Raw genomic sequence first — 19,791 nt, 5'->3', positions numbered from 1 at the left:
ATAAATTTATATTTTACTAATTATCAAATAATACCATGTACGTTAAAGATTTGTTGATTGTACATATATGATCTGTATGCGCGTACACACATGCTGCCTTAACCTTAAAGATCTAATTCAAACGGGATTCTAAATAGTTTTGTAAAAAGAATATATATTTTTTTCTCGTTCATAGAATCATAACGTGTGAAAAATATAACGACACATGGTTTGTCATTTCTCTTAAAGAGACAAAACACTTTAAATGTTAAAAGACACAATCACACAGTTTAGATTTAAAATGAGTTTTAGTGCAAAATAAAATAATTTTTCAAACAAGCATCTAGTAAGTAGTAACTACTACTTTAAGTTTATGTCTGGTGAACAACTGAACAAGAATTTAGTAAACTACCTTTATGGCTTCAACTTATGATAGAAAACTGTTAAAGTCTTCTTTCGTTTAGCGTTTAATTGGTTTCTATATGTTGGCCTATTGTGGTTCTGCCACACTAATCACTAGTACAGAAGGGAGCAGAAGGTGCGATGGGTGAAAGCCAGAAGATGCGGTTCATGTCATTAACCGCACCTCTTGAAAATGTTTTAATTTTAAATATAAGTGAGAGCTGATGATGCGGTTGGGAGCCTATTTTAAATTTTTTGTAATTCTAAATAAGAGAAATAGCAGATGGTGCAGTTCAAAAATGTATATTATCAAATGCAAAAAGGTGCAGTTCAAATGCAATAGGTTCCATTATTGTTCTTATTTTGTGAACGGCTATATTTCAAAATATATAGTATCTTCTTTCCCTCCCACGGTTCACTCTCTAGCTTCTTCCTTCTTCCTCACTTCAAGCAATTAAAAGCTTAAAATTTCACATCTTAAATTTTGTTACTTAATTGAAGGTACGTTTTAGTTTTAAGAGATATTTTATATATGATATAGTTGTCATAATATGAATTTAAGATAACCTTATAGAAATACCTGTCTAAAATTTATCTAATAGAGATAAATTTTGGATTGTCCCATTTGAGACTGTTTTTTGAATATTCTATCTCATTAGGACGTGTATACATTTTAACGTGTTGGCTAAGTAAGAAAAAACGGTAGCTTTTACTCCTACTCCATCGGGTTTGCGTTTTATACGCATACTTGAGGAGTTAAGGAGAAATGCTGCCGATTTTTTCTTAAATAGCTAGCACGTTAAAATGTATACATATGAGATAGAATATCCAAAAAGTGGGTTAGGATCCACTACCTTAGAGTGCCGGTTTACATACATTTACATCACTTGTTTGTTTATTTTAATTTTCAGATGGATCGTGATGATTAGATGTACAAAGCTTTGCGACAATCCGAAATTTACACGGAAGGTGTTAAAAGTTTTCTTAGGGTTTTGCCGAAGCACATCGCGCTAATAAAGGAAGTCGATCGATTTGTTGTCCTTGTTCCAAATGTCAAAACTTTAAGTATTGTAATGATACCAATGAAATAGAGGCACATTTGTTCGAAAATGGTTTTAAGCCTAGATACCATTGTTGGTCAAGGCATGGAGAATCACTGGCTGATTTTAGCATGTCATCGACCACTATTGATAACACATATAACAATGACTCATTAAACCTTAACGGTGATGATGAAAAATCAAATGACCCCATAGACGATGATAACCATTCAAATGATCCCAATGAAAACGTAAATGAAATGTTACATGACATGGAGACTGACATGGGTGATGCTGAAATTGAAAATTTACAACACCTGTTTGAAGATGCAGAAAAACCATTATATCCTGGTTCTAATTTTAAGAAACTTGATACAATGTTAAACTTGCTTAACTTGAAGTTAAAAAATGGATGGAGTGATAAAAGTTTCACAGAGTTGTTAGTGTTTTGGCATGACAGGCTTCCAAGAGATAATGAATTACCAATTTCAACATACCAAGCAAAAAAGTTAATGTGTCCGATGGGATTAGAAGTTGAAAAATTCATGCATGCCCAAATAACTGTATATTGTATAGAAATCAGTACGAAAATAACCATAAATGTGTTGTGTGCGGTGCATCAAGGTATAAACAGATAAACGATTTTGGTGACGTTGACGATGAGATGACAAAAAAACGACCGCCTGCTAAAGTATTGTGGTATCTCCCTATTATACCGAGACTGAAAAGGTTATTTTCAAACGAAAAAGAAGCCAAATTATTACGTTGGCATTCAGAAGAACGTGTAATTGACGGAAAACTAAGACATGTGGCGGATTCACCTCAATGGAAAACCATTGATAACAAGTATCGTGAATTCGGGAAGGAGGCTAGAAACATATGGTTTGGGCTTAGTTCAGATGGGATCAGTCCATTTGGGACCATAGTAGTCGCCATAGTACGTGGCCGGTTCTTTTATGGATCTACAATCTTCCACAATGGTTATGCATGAAACGAAAATACATTATGATGTCGTTGTTTATTCAGGGTCCGAGACAGCCTGGTATGTGTACTTGTCTCCTTTGATTGATGACTTAAAAACCCTTTGGGATTCAGGTGTAAAGGTATATGATGCTTATAAGAAAGAACACTTTCAATTGTGTGCCATGATTTTTTATACAATAAATGATTTTCCAGCATATGGTAACTTGTCGGGATACAAGGTGAAGGGTAAGAAAGCTTGTCCTGTTTGTGAGAATGAAACAAGTTCAATATATTTAAAAAATTGCAAAAAACTTGTATACATGGACCATCGAAGATTCCTTCCGAGGGGTCACATTTTTAGGAATAAAAAAGTTGAGTTTAACGGAGAGGTTGAGCACCGAACGATGCAAACACGGTCCAATCCATATTTACGAGTTAAAAATACTGTGTTGGGGAAAAGATCTCGTGATAAGAAAGGAGCCATCTGGAAAAAAAAGTCAACCTTTTGGGATTTACCTTACTGGAAAGATTTAAAGGTAGGCCATTGTCTAGATGTTATGCACATAGAAAAAAATGTATGTGATAGCTTGTTAGGCTTATTATTAAATATTCAGGGTAAAACTAAAGATGGTGAAAAGGTCCGAAAAGACATGGTACTTTTATATAAACGTACAAATCTTGCCCCGCAACAGATAGGTGACCGTGTTCTTCTGCCACTTGCTTGTTATATTACAACACTAGAAGAAAGAAGACAATTTTGTCAATGTTTACATGATATTAAGGTTCCATCAACCTATTCTTCAAACATTAAAAGATTGGTGTCGTTGAAAGACCGTAAATTGCTTGGAATGAAGTCTCACGATTGTCATGTTTTGATGACACATATGATTCCTATAGCAATTCGTGGATTGTTACCTGATGACGTCCGAAATACAATCACAAAACTGTGTTTGTTTTTTAACAACATTCACTCAAAGGTTATTGATGTTGAACAACTTGATAAATGGGAAAAAGACATTTATGTTACCCTTTGTGAACTGGAGATGTACTTTCCACCATCATTTTTTGATATAATGGTTCACCTAATAGCTCACATCGTTCAAGAAATTAAGGCTTGTGGTCCGGTATACTTACGGTACATGTACCCTTTTGAAAGATATATGGGTGTCTTAAAAGGTCATGTAAGAAACCGTAATCGACCAGAGGGTAGTATTATTGAAGGGTATACTTCTGAAGAGGTGATTGAGTTCTGCAAAGGTAATGTTATCCTTAACATATGATATATATTAGTATTAGTTTACAATATTATAATTGTTTTTTTTTCACAGGCTATATGGAGGGTGTCGACAGTGTTGGGGTTCCTAAAACTCGTCATTCGGGTCGACTTGAGGGTCACGCGGTAGTTGGTCTTAAAGCAATCATCCCAAATCGTGAAGATGTACAAACAACACATTTAGTGGTCCTAAAACACATGGCGTGTCTTGCTCCGTATGTTAATGAACACATGGAGATGTTACGGTCAACAAACCCGAATAAGGATGATATATGGTACATAAAAACTCAAAACAAAGAGTTATCGAGGTGGATGAGAAATAAGGTAAAAGAAATTGATGTTGATGAAACCGTGAAAAGATTAGGAGATGGTCCAGATTGTAGAGTTAAATCATATCAAGGGTACGACATTAATGGTTATTGTAAGGCCCCGTTACCGGTAGCCCTACTTTCGCGTTGGATTTACTCATAAACGCAGTTCTAAATATCAGAGTTAATTAAAACATTCGCGGAATATAAAAGCTTTCATAAAACATTTCATAAAAAAACACGTCTTGTCTTAAAACATCATTTTGTCTTTCAAAATAAACGAAACATTAAACTTAAACGTCTTGAGTCTTCCGATGCCAGCCTCTTATTCAGTGCCACGTGTCTCCTCAAGCGAGCTGCCTCATCCTACTCACCTGCGTGCATACTAAAAGTCAGCTACGCTGAGTGAGTTCTAGTTAATCATACATTATACAATACACATAAACTTATATTCTTTCATTCATAATTTCATACTTTCTTACTTTCCTTTTTTGTATTAACTTGCTTTCATATCTTACGTTATAAAGAGCATTACGCCCTACATTCCTCGAGTATTATTAGGGCTCGGTACCTTCCTCGAGTATTATTAGGGCTCGGTACCCTCCTTCCTCGAGTATTATTAGGGCTCGGTACCCTCCTTCCTCGAGTATTATTAGGGCTCGGTACCCTCTTTCCTCGAATATTAGTAGGGTTCGGTTCCCTAGTTCTCGAATATTAGTAGGGTTCGATTCCCTCTTCGTTACCATACAACCATACATCATACCTCGAGTATTATTAGGGCTCGGTACCCTTTTCGTAACCATACAACCATCATTTCCTTCTTTTATTAACTTTATCACATTCATACACATAAGCATACATATCATACTTACCTTATACATAGCGTTACAATCTGACAGTACGTGCAATATCCGAAGATCGTTCACGTACCATCAAGCAATCATTCATACATTTCACATTATCCACATAAGGCATACACTTATCTCTTAGGATAAGCGTATTAACAAACATATTGAGTATGCACACAGCCCCGAAAACATAACACATAAATGGGGCTAGAAACTCACCTGAATCCTGTTACGCTCTCCGTTAATAGTTATTCCCTTCTTGAGCTGTGCACGGCTAACTGTATAATATTTACACGTATCAATTAACTACTACTACTCATGTTGTATTTCTATCTTTATATGACCCACAACGAACGGGGGTCCGGGGGCAGCGCCCCTGGCAGCGGGGTCTAGGGGCGGCAGCCCCTAGCAGGGTCCAAGGGGCAGAGCCCCTGGCTGGGGTCGAGCTGACACATTTTTCATTAGGTTTTTAATTTATTTTCTAATCGAACTTGACTTTAGGCGAAGTTAAGCCTTAGGCGAACTTAGCTTTAGGCGAAGTTAAACCTTAAGCGAACTTAACTCAGGCGAAGTTAATTAGTTAGGCGAACTTGCTTGCAAGCGAAGTTAAGCTTGCAGGCGAAGTTATGGTTTTGCAGGCGAAGTTGCCCAGTTCAGCTACGGGTTTGGTTTTTATCAAGCATTTTGGCGATTTTAATACCATTGTTATGGTTCGACATCACCCACTACGTTCCCTAACCATTTTCGGTCGTATATATATCCCGTATATACTATAAAGCTTGGACCTTTAAGTAAAAACGTTCAATACTACGTAAACTTTAAAGGTCAAGAACATACCTTTAGCGCTCGTTCGATCTTTGGTTAGCTTGTTTATGCACTCTAGATCTCGTGTAATAAGATCTAATACCAACTAACGTTTACTCTCTCTCGGATCTTGCTCGTTTATGGTGTGTGTGTGTGTTTGGAGTGTGTAGAGATTATGATGGAAATGAAATGAGGGTTTAGGGTTTTAGGTTGGTTTAGGGGATATTTATATCCCTTAAAGCCCATGGACCTAAGGCCCATTCTCATTTAACCCATCTCAATTAATCTAAATCCATGATCCGTTCTTTACTCGATATTAATTAATTAATAACGCGAAATCACTAAACGTAACTTTCTTTATTCAACATTATAAATTTTAGGATGTTACAGTTATACGTTTTACACCAGTGATCGAGATAAAAAGAGTGCCGTTCAAAATAGTGGAGTTACATTAATAGCATCAACGACCGAGCTCTACGGTCAACGTCGTGAAACAATGATAAAAATCGCCAAGGATTCTTACTACGGAGTTATACAGGAAATTTGGGAATTGGACTATCATGATTTTAAGATTCCTTTGTTCAGATGTAAGTGGGTGAACAACCGTACAGGTGTTCAAGTTGACAAATATGGGTTTACACTTGTTGACCTTGCAACCGACGGCTATAGATCTGAACCATTCGTTATGGCAAAACATGTCACACAAGTTTTTTTTGTCAAGGACCCGAGCAAACCAAGATACCACATTGTCTTGCAAGGTAAACGGCATATTCTTGGTGTCGATAATGTCGTTAACGAAGAGGAAGATGACCACTTTGATGATCTACCACCGTTTTCGGTCGATATTGAACCAAGTGATTACGAGAATATGAGGCATACCACATACTTACGTGATGACATTGATGAGATTTATGTTGATTAAGGTTTGATATAGTCAGTTTATTAATATAATTTATCTTTATTTTTTTTTTAAATTTTAATAACCAGTTTATTAATAATTTTGTTTTATGCAGAATAAACAAGAATGATGAAGATAAATAGACGTGTTTGATTATGAGTGTTAAGGAGACATTGTCGATTGTTTGTGTGATTTCATTTAAAACTTTTAAAAAATATGTGTTTTATTTGTTTGTTTTATTACGAGTGTTATATATTGTATATTGTTAAGAACCTAACCGAAACCAAACGGTTTTAGAAAATCATAAAACCGAAAGTTTGGTTTTCGGTTCGGTTTTAGTCACACCGCACCGAAAAAACCGAAACCAAACTTTTTTTTTCCATCAACTTTATTTTATTGTTTGATTATAATTTACATAAATTAAACAAATTATTTACGTAACTTAAACACCACTAATGTTGTTTTAATAGCCATTTAATAAAAATGTTATCATTTACATAAACAAATTATATTTGGCTTTATATTATGCTGTACACCACAGTCACACCGCCAAATTCCACCCCCAAAAGTCAAAAGTATTTGACATTCCCTCCAGTGATCTATATCCATTCAATTAGGCGCCAAACTATTCAGTACACCGCCAATCTATTCACACACCACCCCTAATTGCAAACCCTAACTTATCAGTAACTCATTCAACCCCAATCGGACCACCCACTGAAATAAGCCCCACCCACGAAGAACTGTTGACTGAAATTGTACTGCTCGTCAGACCTCTTTGCCTCTTTAACAAACACAGTAAGTCACATCTTCAGTTATTTTTGTTAATTGTTTAGGCAGTGGGGAACATGAACCAAAGTTATTGTTTTGTTTCAATTTCATTATTTATATGTTTGGGTTGATGTGGTTGTGAATAAATAAAGGGTTGTAGGTGGTTCTGGCCTGATATTAAAGTGTATTAATTGCACGTGTAGTAGTTTGTTAGATTATATTTAATTGCAAGTGTATTAATTTGACTTTCACTCACCATAGGTATGAGTAACATAAAGAAAACCTCACGCGGGATTGCTGCTTTTTTAACTAAAATTCCCGAGGAAAAGTTACCTATGAGATTTGATGAAAATAATATGCCGCCACATGATGATCCAGAAATACTTGGCAAATTTAGTTCATTCTATGGGATGACGGTTCAACATTGCTTTCCAATTCATATTCAAATGTGCCAATTCGAAGATAAAGATTTTGATTACGTGTGGTCAGCAACGAAGGCACGTATTATATTTTTAACTTAATATGAAATACCTATAAATTATTGGTTATTATTTTAACTTGGTGTTTTTATTCTATAGCAATTTTGGAAGATTGAGACTGATGCGCCTAAAGAATATATGAGGAGGTGGGCTGTGAGACTTGGCACAAACTTTCGATCTAGGACCGCTACAAATTATATATATAATCCAGACTCTAGTCCCGATGCCCCGAAAGCTTATGAAAAATTTCCATTTATTGATGAAGAAGATTGGAAGTTGTTCGTTATACAAAAGACTAGTGAGGAGGCTATGGTATATTTGAATTGTTTATTAATATTAATAATATTACATGTATATGTTTGCATGTAATTAATGACAATTTGTTGATTTATGTGAAGGAAAAAAGAGAAAAAGCAAAAGCTAGTAATTCAAAGAGAAAAAACACGCCTAAGGTAGGACGAGAAGGCTATAGAGGTTTGAAACGAAAGCAAAGTATCATATGGCCGCAGCTTGAGGAAAGCTACCCGGGACTTAAAGGAATACAAAACTCACGTTCTAGGTTGTTTATAATGGGTCATGCAAAAAAAAAAAAAAAACAAAAAAACCAAGCTGTATTCACTTGATGATGATGGGATTGAGAAGGCTGATGCTTTGGTAAATGATTATGCTATTTAGTTATATGAAAATGAATTCAGTTTGATTTATTAATGTTATAGTTAGATGTTTTAACAAATGTTTTTTGTAGTATCGAGTCGAGCAAGTTATGATAGCTGATGGAAGCTATAATGAAAATAAAGAAGACCCGCTTGTTCGAGTTGTTGGACCCGAGCACGGCGGGCGATCAAGAACGGTGTCCCAGATCATAGGTAATGACTATACATATATACATATATTTGTTGCAAAAAATCTTTTGTACGCACATTCTAGAGTTGTTAATTGTTCATCTGTTATTCCAAAAAAAATAAAAAATAAATAAAGATATATATTTTTGTTGTTATGATGCTTGCTGTTATATTTTGTTATAATAATGTTGCTATATTTTTGTTGGCAACAAAAAGTTGGTATGCCGCTTCTTGTTATAATAATGTGGCCATGATTTTTTTGTTAACCAAATTTTGCACATAATCCTCCCCTTTTATATATATATAAATTGATGAAATTGATATTGTTATAATGAGTTTATAGGCTACACTAAAGTTCATGGAGGGTTGTTTAAAAATGTGAACTATGGTAGAAACTCGATACGACAAGTGGACACGTGTACTGATGGACATGTCAACTATCCACCTATCATGGTAATATATTTTAATTGTTTGCTATATATATGTATATGTATATTAAAAATGTTGAATGGTCTTGCAAAGCGGAACCCGACGTGAGTTGCTAATAAACGTGGGTGACTCACTAGTGAAGGTGGCTGAAGGTAAGGTGTGGCCGACCATCGGTGCGGTTTTACATGGTAAGCCAATAATGGTAGATTGTGTCAAGGTTTCCGTGGATGGCATTGTTGATTCATATAAAGATTTTGAAGTCTACAATGTAACAAAAACAACAGAAGTTAATACGGTTGAGACGTTGGTTTGTCAAATCATTCAGTGGGCAAGAAAATCGATAAGGGTATATTTTTGTTTATATGTTTAAATTTATTTTAGTGTTAAAATATATTTTAGTGCATCAGTATTTACTAGAATATATTTTTGTTAAATTGTAGCTTGTGAACCAAAGGGCACCAAGCAAGTCACCAAGTTCCCCGAGAGTGGAGTTGAGTTCTTCTTCACCGAGTCATACAAGCAACTCGCCACAAATAAATGACAATGACAATGACACCGCGAACACTTTAACTTTATGTTCACAAAAGGTCAACCGATTTACTCTAATATATATTTTTTAATTTAGTTTGATTTGTTTATATTATAACAATTTGTTTGCTATTTTAGACTAATCAAGTGGGTCGTGTCTCCCCACAATTTCACAATGAGAATTTCACGAGCAATTCATTTTATCAACTGGTAGCCGGCCCATTTACTCTCATATTTTTTGTTCATTTAGTTTGATTTGTTAGTGTTATAACAGTTTTTTTGTTAATTTAGGTTGATGAAGACAATTACGAGCCTGAAGTGGTAAAATCAAATCTCTTTGAAGATGGTTATTTAAATGCGGTTAGTTTCCAAAAACTGGTTTATATAACAATATGTATGTACACACACATATTTTTACGCAAGTACTAATGTTTTGATAATCGTATATAGTTAATATCTATGGACCAACAACAAATTGGTACAAATGCTTGAGGGCTGGACTGCTGAGGCATCTCAAGGTTAGCGCAAATTCTACCATTTTTAATGTTTGCTTATATCCAACGGCTCAAACCTAAAAGATAACTTGCTGTTGACTAAAATTGTCATAATTTGCTGACTTAATGACCCATTAACAAACTGTCCTGAAATGATATTGTGTGCTAAAACCTGCAGTTTGACTTGTGAGAAGTCGGATCATAAAATATATGTTATGTGCTCAGTTTGCAATAACCTTGAAGCTTGTGACCCAAAATTGTCTAATACCAGAAATACCCTTGATAAGCAAACAACCGATTTGTTTGGAAATTAACTTTAATTTGAAGCTGACATATTTATTCGTTTATGTTCATTAATTAATGCTAGTGAACCGTTTGTTTATTTTGTTAGCGAACGAACATAAACGAACACTTACATTTTCTTGTCGAAAACACTTACATATTTTTAAGCTTCATTTTACTAATGTAATATGTTTTGTTAGGTGATTTCTATGGTTTGACTTGTGATAATAAAGACGTCGGTTCAAGTTGCAAGATTGAAGACATCGGTTCAAGTAGTTAGAATGAAGATGTCGTTTTTGAAAGTTATTATGTATTACTTTTACTTTTAACCTATATATATATTTGTGACACAATGAAACTTTTTGTATATTATCATCTTTGGTTTTTTAGGAAATTCATACTTCATATTATGTTATTTATAATATTATTTGTTTTCTGGAAACTAAAAAAAAAAATAAAAAAGAATCAAATGGTGTGGTCACAAAAACACCATCTTTTGGATTGGTTCATATTAAGAGGGTTCATATTAAGAGGGTTCATATTAAGAGGTGCAGTTCATATTTGGATGCAGCAGAAGGTGCGGCTCTCCTTTATATAAGCAGAAGGTGCGGTTTGAAAAAGATGCGGTTGTATTTTAACAGATGGTGCGATGGTATAAAGTGCGGTCCTTTACCCGCACCTTCTAGGGAAATTAACCGCATCTTCAGGCCTCTTCTGTACTAGTGAATGTTAACGAACATTGTTGATCGTCTAGTGGTAGCAATTCTAACAGAAATTTAATTGAGAGTTAAGTGAGTTATGATTAGAGAGAAAATTAAAAATATACATCGGTACTAAAATTGAAAGTAGTCAAGTCAAAAAAAATTTACGTACCCCTTAAATATAAACCACAAGTGTCATCTTATATTTTAATAGTCTAGGCATTTGACGGCCCCTCCATAAATATATACATGTGTATGTCTTACCTTCAAACATACGTAAATCTAACAAAATTACACATGGCCTAACTAGGAATCCTAGCCAAAAGAATGATGATTATTAAGAATTTAAGATATTATGTTTCAGAAGATAAATTCAAACATGACGCGAGTGGAAATTTGAGAACCATGTATGCCTTTGTGTAAAGCGAATAGTTAGGAAGCTTCTACGTTACTCGTGTTGATAGTAATGATAAATGATATACACGTACATCAATGAATAACATACTGTCAGCCTCATATGTTTAATATAAAACAAAAAATTTCAATACAGTTGTTTGATGATTCAGTTTTACAAGAAAAACAATTTTCACCCATGAATCACCGGCAGATTACACAAAAAATAGAAAAGCTTCTTTTTAGTATTCGTCGATGATTTGTCATAATGATCACCAGACATTCGAGGAATGTACTAAGGAACGATATAAATAAAACAAAATTAAAATCATGGTGCGTATCAACAACTTATAAGGATTATATTTCATATAAGGTTTTGTTGTAGGTTTTTTAGTTGACATGTTCTATGCAACATAAGAGCTGTCAGTGAATCCATAATAGGGTGATTGTGTTGTAATACCTTAGCCAAGTCATATGACATTGACGAGAGAGATATTGTGTTTATAAAGAGTGTGCTGCCACAAATCTGTGTTTATAAAGAGTGTGCTGCCACAAATCTCACAAATGTGTTTAGTCACATTGGTGGTGATCCTGTGGATGCCAGGAGAACTTTTACAGTTAAAAATGCTTGTGTGAAAGTAATACCAGAATAAGAATAACCAACAAACATACAATATTTATTAGTACAAACAGATATTTCAATGTAACCTTTAAATTAGATATCAGATTTTGAAAAGAGATTAGAAATGTCTTTAGGTTCTTTGTAAACCAATACAAGAAAACCAAGTTACAATAAACTTAAAAGTAACCAAACATGAACAACAGTTACAAATGAGACCATTTTGAAACACTTTATTTTTAACAAAAATGAAAAAAAAAAGTTGCCTTTTATTAAGACTAAACCAAATATGAGATTTTTTTTGTTCATTTTATTTCGGCATTTTAGGACCGATAGTTGGGTTTCAGGTAGGTAATTTTTTTAATTTTTAGGATACATAAATGGTATCGGATACCGGTAACTAACCGGTTACAAGTCTTTAAGAAAATCGGAATCCGGAAATTCAAAATCGATACCGATATTTACTGAATTTTTGCCTACATTACTGATACTATATCTTTAAAAAGTTCAAAATCAAGAATTCAAGATCGATACCAGGTATGGTATCGAGCTCTTCCTCAAGATGTCATAATAAAACAAGGCTAAAATCGTTCGTCATGCTCAGCCACAAATACCTTTATATTCTTTCTAGTCTTAATATATCTACCACTATTTTCATACTTTCAAAATAAAAGAAATGACATAATATATTTATTTAGTTCGTTATAGACCTCTAGAGAAAAAAAAAGATATATATTTTTTTCAATAAAAAAAGTACAAAGGTAGAATATTTAAAAAAGAGAGATATAGATAGAGAGAAAAAAAGAATTAAAAATTTAAAAGGTGAAGAAAAGAGTATAGAGGTGATTTGGATATTTATTGGATCGAATTTTAGCTTTTATAAATTATAACTTATCTTTGTTTTTGTTTTTCCCGTGGATTGACCGCGACTGAATATAAGCCTAGGCTTTCTACTTTCTAGGACCAAATACATTCTAGCTAAGGACTTGGTTTTTAATTTTAGACTTTTTACCCGATCAATAAGTTTATGTGTTGTGATTTAAATAACAAAAGCTAGTTAAAGGATTATATTAACGTCATGTCACTGCCACGTAAACAATAGACTTTAACTAGCCTACTTTTTAACAAATGCATTGTTAGTTAACAAGATTTAACTAGATTTTTATGTTAAATAAAAAGAAAGTGATTAGTTGTTAATGGACCCCACCTTTTGCGCCATTCCTGCTAGGGATGAGTTTGGCACAGTAACCGTACCCGCACCTGTAGATATACACGATGCACCCATACCGAAAATAAATAAAAACATGTACCAATACCGGTACCAAATTTTTCGGTATGGTATCGGTACGGGTATTGGTACTAGTATTTCGGTATGGTACCCGTTTTTGTACCAATTTGCTTTTTTTATTTCCAAATCTTCGACGATCTTGAAATCGGTACCAATAAAAGTAACAAATAACTTGAATTACTCCGGGTACTGGTACTCGTACAGGTACGTGGCAGGTACCAAATTAGTACAAGTACCAAATTGGTCGCCGATTTAACGATAAGATAGTATTGAAGAACTCTAATCCGATCCTCGACTTTAAGTGATTTGTTTGTTTGTTCGAGTTTTAGATGTTATACTATTTAATATTGAAGAAACGTTTGGTACTGGTTCAATAATAATATGGTTGAAGAATTTATTTTATATATTAAACATGAAGAATCCAAATTAAACCCCTACATATTCCAAACAGGTACAAAAATACCAAATGTACCAGTACCATACCCATACCTGTAACCGACTGTACCTGTACCGAAATTCAACAAAAACGAGTACCGATACACGTACCGAATAGGCTAAATCGATACGTGTACGAGTACGGTACAGGTACGAGTACGGGTATTTAAGACAAAATGCACGCTCATCCCTACGTTCGACATCATCATGTTAACGGAAAGAGTGGAAGAGCGGCCGTGCCGCCAGCTTTGATTTACACAACATGGCTTTAAGTTTTAACAAGGTAGTTGGGTAGTGAGATGCCTATTACGCCTTCAAGTTAAAAAAAACTTAGAGAAAAAAATACATAAACACACACACATATATATACATATATATATATATATATTCCGACTTCATTAAGAGGGGGTATCATATCAAATGTATAGCTAGATTTATTAGATTCATATAATTTATTTAAGTAAATTTTAAATACCCTCGCTCTTATAGGAATGTAAGTTACTTTATTTATCATTTATATTAAAAACAATTATGTGACACCAAAGTTCTTTTTGTCGTCAAAAACCTAACCAAACCGTTGAAAATTGAAACCGAACCGTTAGTACCGTTATTAACGATCTGGTTCTAGTTTTGTTTTATGGTTTGAGCTTCGATAATAAATTGAGTTTAAAATAAGAATTAATAATCTAGTTATATACCTTCCATTCTAACTAAGCACCAACAAAACACACACACACACACACACACACACACACATATGTATATGATAGAGTTATAATAAGAAGTGGGATATGTCTAAAAATTGTAAAAAGTAATCTGGTGCGTTAGATTTGGTGATCTGATAGTATAGATGAAAAGTGTGTTTTGTAGGCTGTGTGTTTTATTTTAATACTTGTTTTATAACACTCTAGGGGCATAATCGTCTAGTGTGTTATATTATTATATGGAAACATTATCAATCTATAATTATAATTTTTTAATCCAAATTTAAAACACAACATCAAGAATATCACAAGATATATAACAGAGTGTTTTAAATCAAAATAATCAAAATTTAAAAAAACACCAGATATTAATCCAAATTTAGTACACAACACCAAGAACACTAATGTAACACCGTGAAAATACCCCATCTAATTTTGGGTTAAAAATGTAAATTTTGAAAGATAAAGGTCTGAAAATGAAAACTTTGGTTTTCATCAGTCTTCGCGAGACGCGAAGCTGAACTGAAATTACTTCACACTACGCGAAGTAGTTGGCACACAATTCAATAAATGTTGATTCTTCGCGCAACGCGAAACCTGGCTAAGTAATCTAATCCACGTGTCGAGACGTGGCATCACGAGACGGGCATGCATAAAATTGCGGCGCAAAGGCGGTTCGCGCGACGCGAAGATAGCTAAAACTCAACTTTAAAAGGGCAGCTACAGGTTTGATTCAATTCATCCCATTTTCACTTCACTTCTCACATAGTTAACCTAGGAAATCGTGCCAAGGTTTTTTCGACGTTCCGAGGGCTTGTTTTTGTGAAGAAACGAGGTTCCGAGACGCTTCCAACAACCTGCTGCCATATTAAGCGAAGCACTAACCGACGAGCCGCTAATTTTCTTGTTCTTATTCTCGAATAGCCGACTAAGGTGGGAATTATGCTATAGTTATTTTATTATGTAGTTACTTAAAACCTAATTAAGAGTATAGTCGTTAAACTGTAAGTGTTTTCCAAATAAAGTTTAGTAAGAGTAATGACGTTGCTTCCACAAGAAGTAATGTTATCTAAACTATATATTTTGACAGGCATGTAGTAGCTATAAGGGGATTTCATTAGTAAACTCTTCTTGCCTAAGGTAAGTAATTCGTACAAATCTCAATCAACCGCGGGACCCGTTTACTTACCTAGAGAAGTTTGCCAACGGGATTGACTCTATTAAGCCAAAGTGTGCCATCCCAAACGTCATATGTAAATAGAAAGTATATTTTCATAAAACGACTGTAACTCTACTAAGGTTAGGTTAGACCTAAGAGTCGGCTGAACTGAATCAGACTTAAAGTTTGCTGATCAGACTGCGAGTCTGCTGAACTGAATCAGACTTAAAGTTTTCTGATCAGACCTAAGGTCTGCTGATTAGTCAAGAAACACCATCAAGGTACTTATGCATACCTATTACAAATATAGGTTAATAAGCATACTGAAAAGAAAAGGTTATGATCACCAAACTGACAACAACAGGTGAACACGTTAACCTTTTACCGACCGAATTGATTTTACTCTCGTAATAAACAGGTTGTTTATTACAAAGAATCTAATAAATATTTTAATGAGATTATTTGTCTCTAAAATCGTTATAATACAAAATAGATAATAAAAAGCAACTCAGACTGAATACACATGTGTCTGGATCCATACATAACTGATAATTGGCATACAAAACCAAGTTAGTTAAAATCGGTTCTCCAACAGGGTCACATAGCCTAGGGGAAGAATGTCACCGAACAGGGGCTATGTCACTCGGGGAACCTTTGAATTGTGTGTGTAGGGCAGTGGTACAAATCCAGGGAATGACAGGCGTTCCTGCTGAGTTTGTGAAACAGAAAACTATGTTTGTATTTAACGACTGTTATAAACTGTTTTATCGAGTCAACGTTTCACCAGAATATATATCTGACGTGTTTTTCCAACCCTTGCAGATAACTAAGTGCTATTAATGATAGGCAAGGATTAAGGAGTCATGAAGATAGAAGATCGCTCAAGATGGCTCCATTTTCAATATAATCCTTGTAATAATAATACAACAATATTTTGTAACCGAAAACCCGGGTATTTAATTCTCGAGTAGTTTTGAAATGTACATTAATATTTTAATATAAAAGAATTCCGATAAAATTAACCCCCTACTCTGATATATTTACAAAACATGTACCAACTGGGTAGTCACGCCTAGGCCCTGGACCGGGGTGTGATAGGTTGGTATCAAAGCCATCGGTTTCAGCGAATTAGGTATTAACATATTAGTACCTAAGCTTTAACCATTTATTTGATAAGTAGGGATAAATTATGATTAGTAGTCTACCTATCCCTAAGTAATAATCTGTGTAGATGTCGTATACAAACTACTACAGGCAAAAGCGTCGGGTAGCAAGACGATCTAAACCTGCACCTGAACATGAGCCATCCGATATGGCTAGTAACAACTGTAACTTCGGTCACAAGCAACCGACTGATCCGGTGAATCAAATAAATCCGGCTGAACTGACAAATTTGACAAACCTGATGTATCCGAGAGATCAAATAGATCCATATTTAGCTTACGGAAGCCAACTGATGTATACTCATGGTAGCCCTGAAATGCCGATAGAAATATCAAGCGATACTTTTGTGACATTTGAGCCAAAACAAGGTACACCTCAGTACGTATTTACCGATTAAGCAAATAAACGCCTGTTGCGTAACAAACGAACGATTAACCGAACGGGTCGGGTTATGACCCAGATATCTCGGGGGGGCCATTTAAAAGTGATATACGATCTATACAAGCTAAAATATTAGAAATATGGCCTTAGTTTGATAGCAAACAAGTTAAACGAAAACATGCTCGTTTAACCACCCGCTATAGATTTAAACGCGAAAGATAGTTACAAACCAAGCATTGTATCATCCGTTAAGCCGAAAAAGACTTACCAAATACTTATTTGAAATGTTTTAAGTGATCCGTGAAATTTTTTTTGATTTTTACAAACATATAGTATGTTTTTATAATTTTATACAAAACTAGCCGAAAAACACTTGTTTTCGCGTTGTTTAACGCACCTGATAAGTTTTTCGCGCCAAAAACCGAACCCGAACTAAATTTGGACCGGGCTTTTCATGTTTGGGCTTGAGAAATCAGAAGCTTGGGCCAAAATGGGCCCAAGGTGGGCCCATGATGGTCCGATCGCAATTCAGCAGCCCCCCCCCTTGTTTTTATTTCACATTTAAACTAGGTTCAAGCCATTTTTAACATCATTTCTTGGAAAAATCTGGACACCACTTCTGTTTCAGCCAGAAAACTTCCAAAACACTAAGGTAAAAGCTTAAATAAGTAGCTTTTTTTACTTGTTTGAACTTGTTTAATACCATAAAAACATGTCTTGGTTACTAAAAATCATTCCTAACCGTGTAAAAAATCCTAAAAATGGTCCATAAACATGTTTTCATCATACACATGGTAAGGGACCTGTTTTGATAATTTTTTTGGCCATAAACACGGATTAAAAGGTTGAAATGACGTTTTTACGGTTCAAAAGTTCGTTTTTGTGCACTAGCCGAAACCCTAACTTAAGGGCTGTTATGTTGATGAAATATTGCTTGGTTTGTGATATAGGACTTGTACCTAGCTTTCTTAGAAGCACAAGAACCTGAAAACTTGATTAAAAGGTCGGAAACGAGCCAAACCCGCTAAGGTAATGCCGAAACACTCGCTTACGGGCTATTTAGGTTAAGGTTGTGATGTGCATATTTTTAGGACTTGAAATTTTTCAGGGACATCAGGGACCATGTCAATGAGTCCCTGTTTAAATTTGGTAATTTTTCGACCATCCGAGAATATTTGGCGAATTTATTACCGAATTGGAACGTTTATTTGGGAAAAATAGCTAAAGTACTTCAAAAATTATGAAATTTTTTTGGGAACTCAGATTTGATGTATTTTGATTACATATGAATTTTGGGATCATTTGGAGAAGTTTAAAGGTGTTTTGTTTATTTGCATTCGTGTGAATTTTTATAGCCGAATTTGGGCCGAAAAGAATATTGCACGAGCTTTTTACATTCTGGAATTGATACAGGTTGTTAAGTGGTTAGATTTTCATAATTTAATGATTAACGGTTAATTAATTATGCTAATCTGAATATTAAACAAATTCAGTTTATATAACAACCGGCAAGTTCGCGACTAGTGAACCTGCTGGAAAATCAAAACACCAAGAGTGATCAAAAATCATATTTTTGGACTAATTAAGTAAAAACGAACTTTTCTATGAAAAACCTGGAGAATCCGGATGGATTGTGCGCGTTTCTTCTTAAATCAAACTGAATAAACGGAAACGGGCCCCGTGGCTAATCCGGGACCCCAGTATGTGATCTTTCTTTATTACTTAATCATTTTATTAACCAATACATTTACCCAATCTTATTTTCCCATAACTGTTTTCTGAACGCGTAAACGAACAACTTGGCCCAGCTGAGAAAACGGGAATCTGAGCCAAGTTCAGTTTTAAGTATTAGACATTGAACAACATCACAACCTAAGCCTACTGCCACTTTCTGGGCATTCCAGCTACACCCAGATTAGTTATACAGCCCAGTTTAGTATTGAGATTATAATAATATTAAAATATTAATATTATTATAATATTGATTATAGGAACTACTGATAGCGGACCGAACAAACCACGAGCCGATACAGTTCTGATTATCTACTAAACCGTGAGTTTCGTGACCCCACTTTTAAACTGTTTTACGAACTTTTGGGGTGAAAAGCATGTTGATTGCATATACATACCTGAAACATGTACTGATGTGAATTATCTAAGTGCTAACACACGAAAGTCCCCACGATCACAGTGATTAACTTCGAGCCGATGGCTTGTGAATAGTACTATTGGTTTGACAAACCCAAACGGAACCGGCACGGTTTACCGAGACACCAAAACCGTTTGCACATGACCATATTTATACAAACAGGCTATGTAGTGTTAGACATAGCTACCGGGGCATGTTGTGGGGGGAAAGGGGCCACAGTGGTTGATTGAGCGTGGGAAATGGAGGCACGCAATACGAACAGTCCAGGCTTCACTGTAGCTTAGCATGATTACATCACATACATCATTTACATACGTACATACTTATTTCCTGATTACAAGTGTTGACTTGTGAACACTCATTACTGTTTTCTTGAAACTCGTGAAACTCACCAACTCTAGTAGTTGATCCGTTTTAAACTGCTTTTCAGGTGTACCTAAATCGGAGTAATTTGATGA

The 19,791-nt window shown here is 34.8% G+C and overlaps 1 protein-coding gene and 2 long non-coding RNA genes across 3 annotated transcripts; all 3 read left to right on the top strand.

Moving 5' to 3' along the window:
• The first annotated feature begins 1,552 nt into the window (after positions 1 to 1,552).
• Positions 1,553 to 6,539, top strand: LOC143561454 (uncharacterized). Its single transcript, XM_077049541.1, has 6 exons — positions 1,553 to 1,984; positions 2,056 to 2,401; positions 2,448 to 2,524; positions 2,999 to 3,641; positions 3,713 to 4,072; positions 5,998 to 6,539. The coding sequence occupies exons 1-6, from the start codon at positions 1,553 to 1,555 to the stop codon at positions 6,537 to 6,539; spliced, it is 2,400 nt and encodes a 799-aa protein (XP_076905656.1).
• A 1,810-nt stretch (positions 6,540 to 8,349) lies between these two features.
• Positions 8,350 to 9,037, top strand: LOC143561446 (uncharacterized). The gene is made up of 3 exons (XR_013140303.1): positions 8,350 to 8,419; positions 8,511 to 8,631; positions 8,951 to 9,037. It is a non-coding gene; the product is annotated as an uncharacterized LOC143561446 (long non-coding RNA).
• Positions 9,038 to 9,839: 802 nt separating this feature from the next.
• On the top strand, positions 9,840 to 10,719 carry LOC143561444 (uncharacterized). Its single transcript, XR_013140302.1, has 3 exons — positions 9,840 to 9,924; positions 10,015 to 10,082; positions 10,541 to 10,719. It is a non-coding gene; the product is annotated as an uncharacterized LOC143561444 (long non-coding RNA).
• The last annotated feature ends 9,072 nt before the right edge of the window (positions 10,720 to 19,791 follow it).

The sequence above is a fragment of the Bidens hawaiensis genome, unplaced genomic scaffold (assembly GCF_021521415.1).
Source record: "Bidens hawaiensis isolate Kalapana, Puna unplaced genomic scaffold, B.hawaiensis_p1.1 tig00020676_1, whole genome shotgun sequence".
Lineage (NCBI taxonomy): Eukaryota > Viridiplantae > Streptophyta > Magnoliopsida > Asterales > Asteraceae > Bidens > Bidens hawaiensis.
This window is presented reverse-complemented; position numbering and strand designations above follow the sequence as displayed.

Excerpts from the sequence above, each read along its gene's own strand:
- LOC143561454 (XM_077049541.1), top strand. The coding sequence starts at position 1,553 with ATGTCATCGACCACTATTGATAACACATATAACAATGACTCATTAAAC. Across the intron at positions 1,985-2,055 it reads TCATGCATGCCCAAATAACT|ATAAACGATTTTGGTGACGT; the intron begins GTATATTGTATA and ends AGGTATAAACAG. Across the intron at positions 3,642-3,712 it reads GGTGATTGAGTTCTGCAAAG|GCTATATGGAGGGTGTCGAC; the intron begins GTAATGTTATCC and ends TTTTTTTCACAG.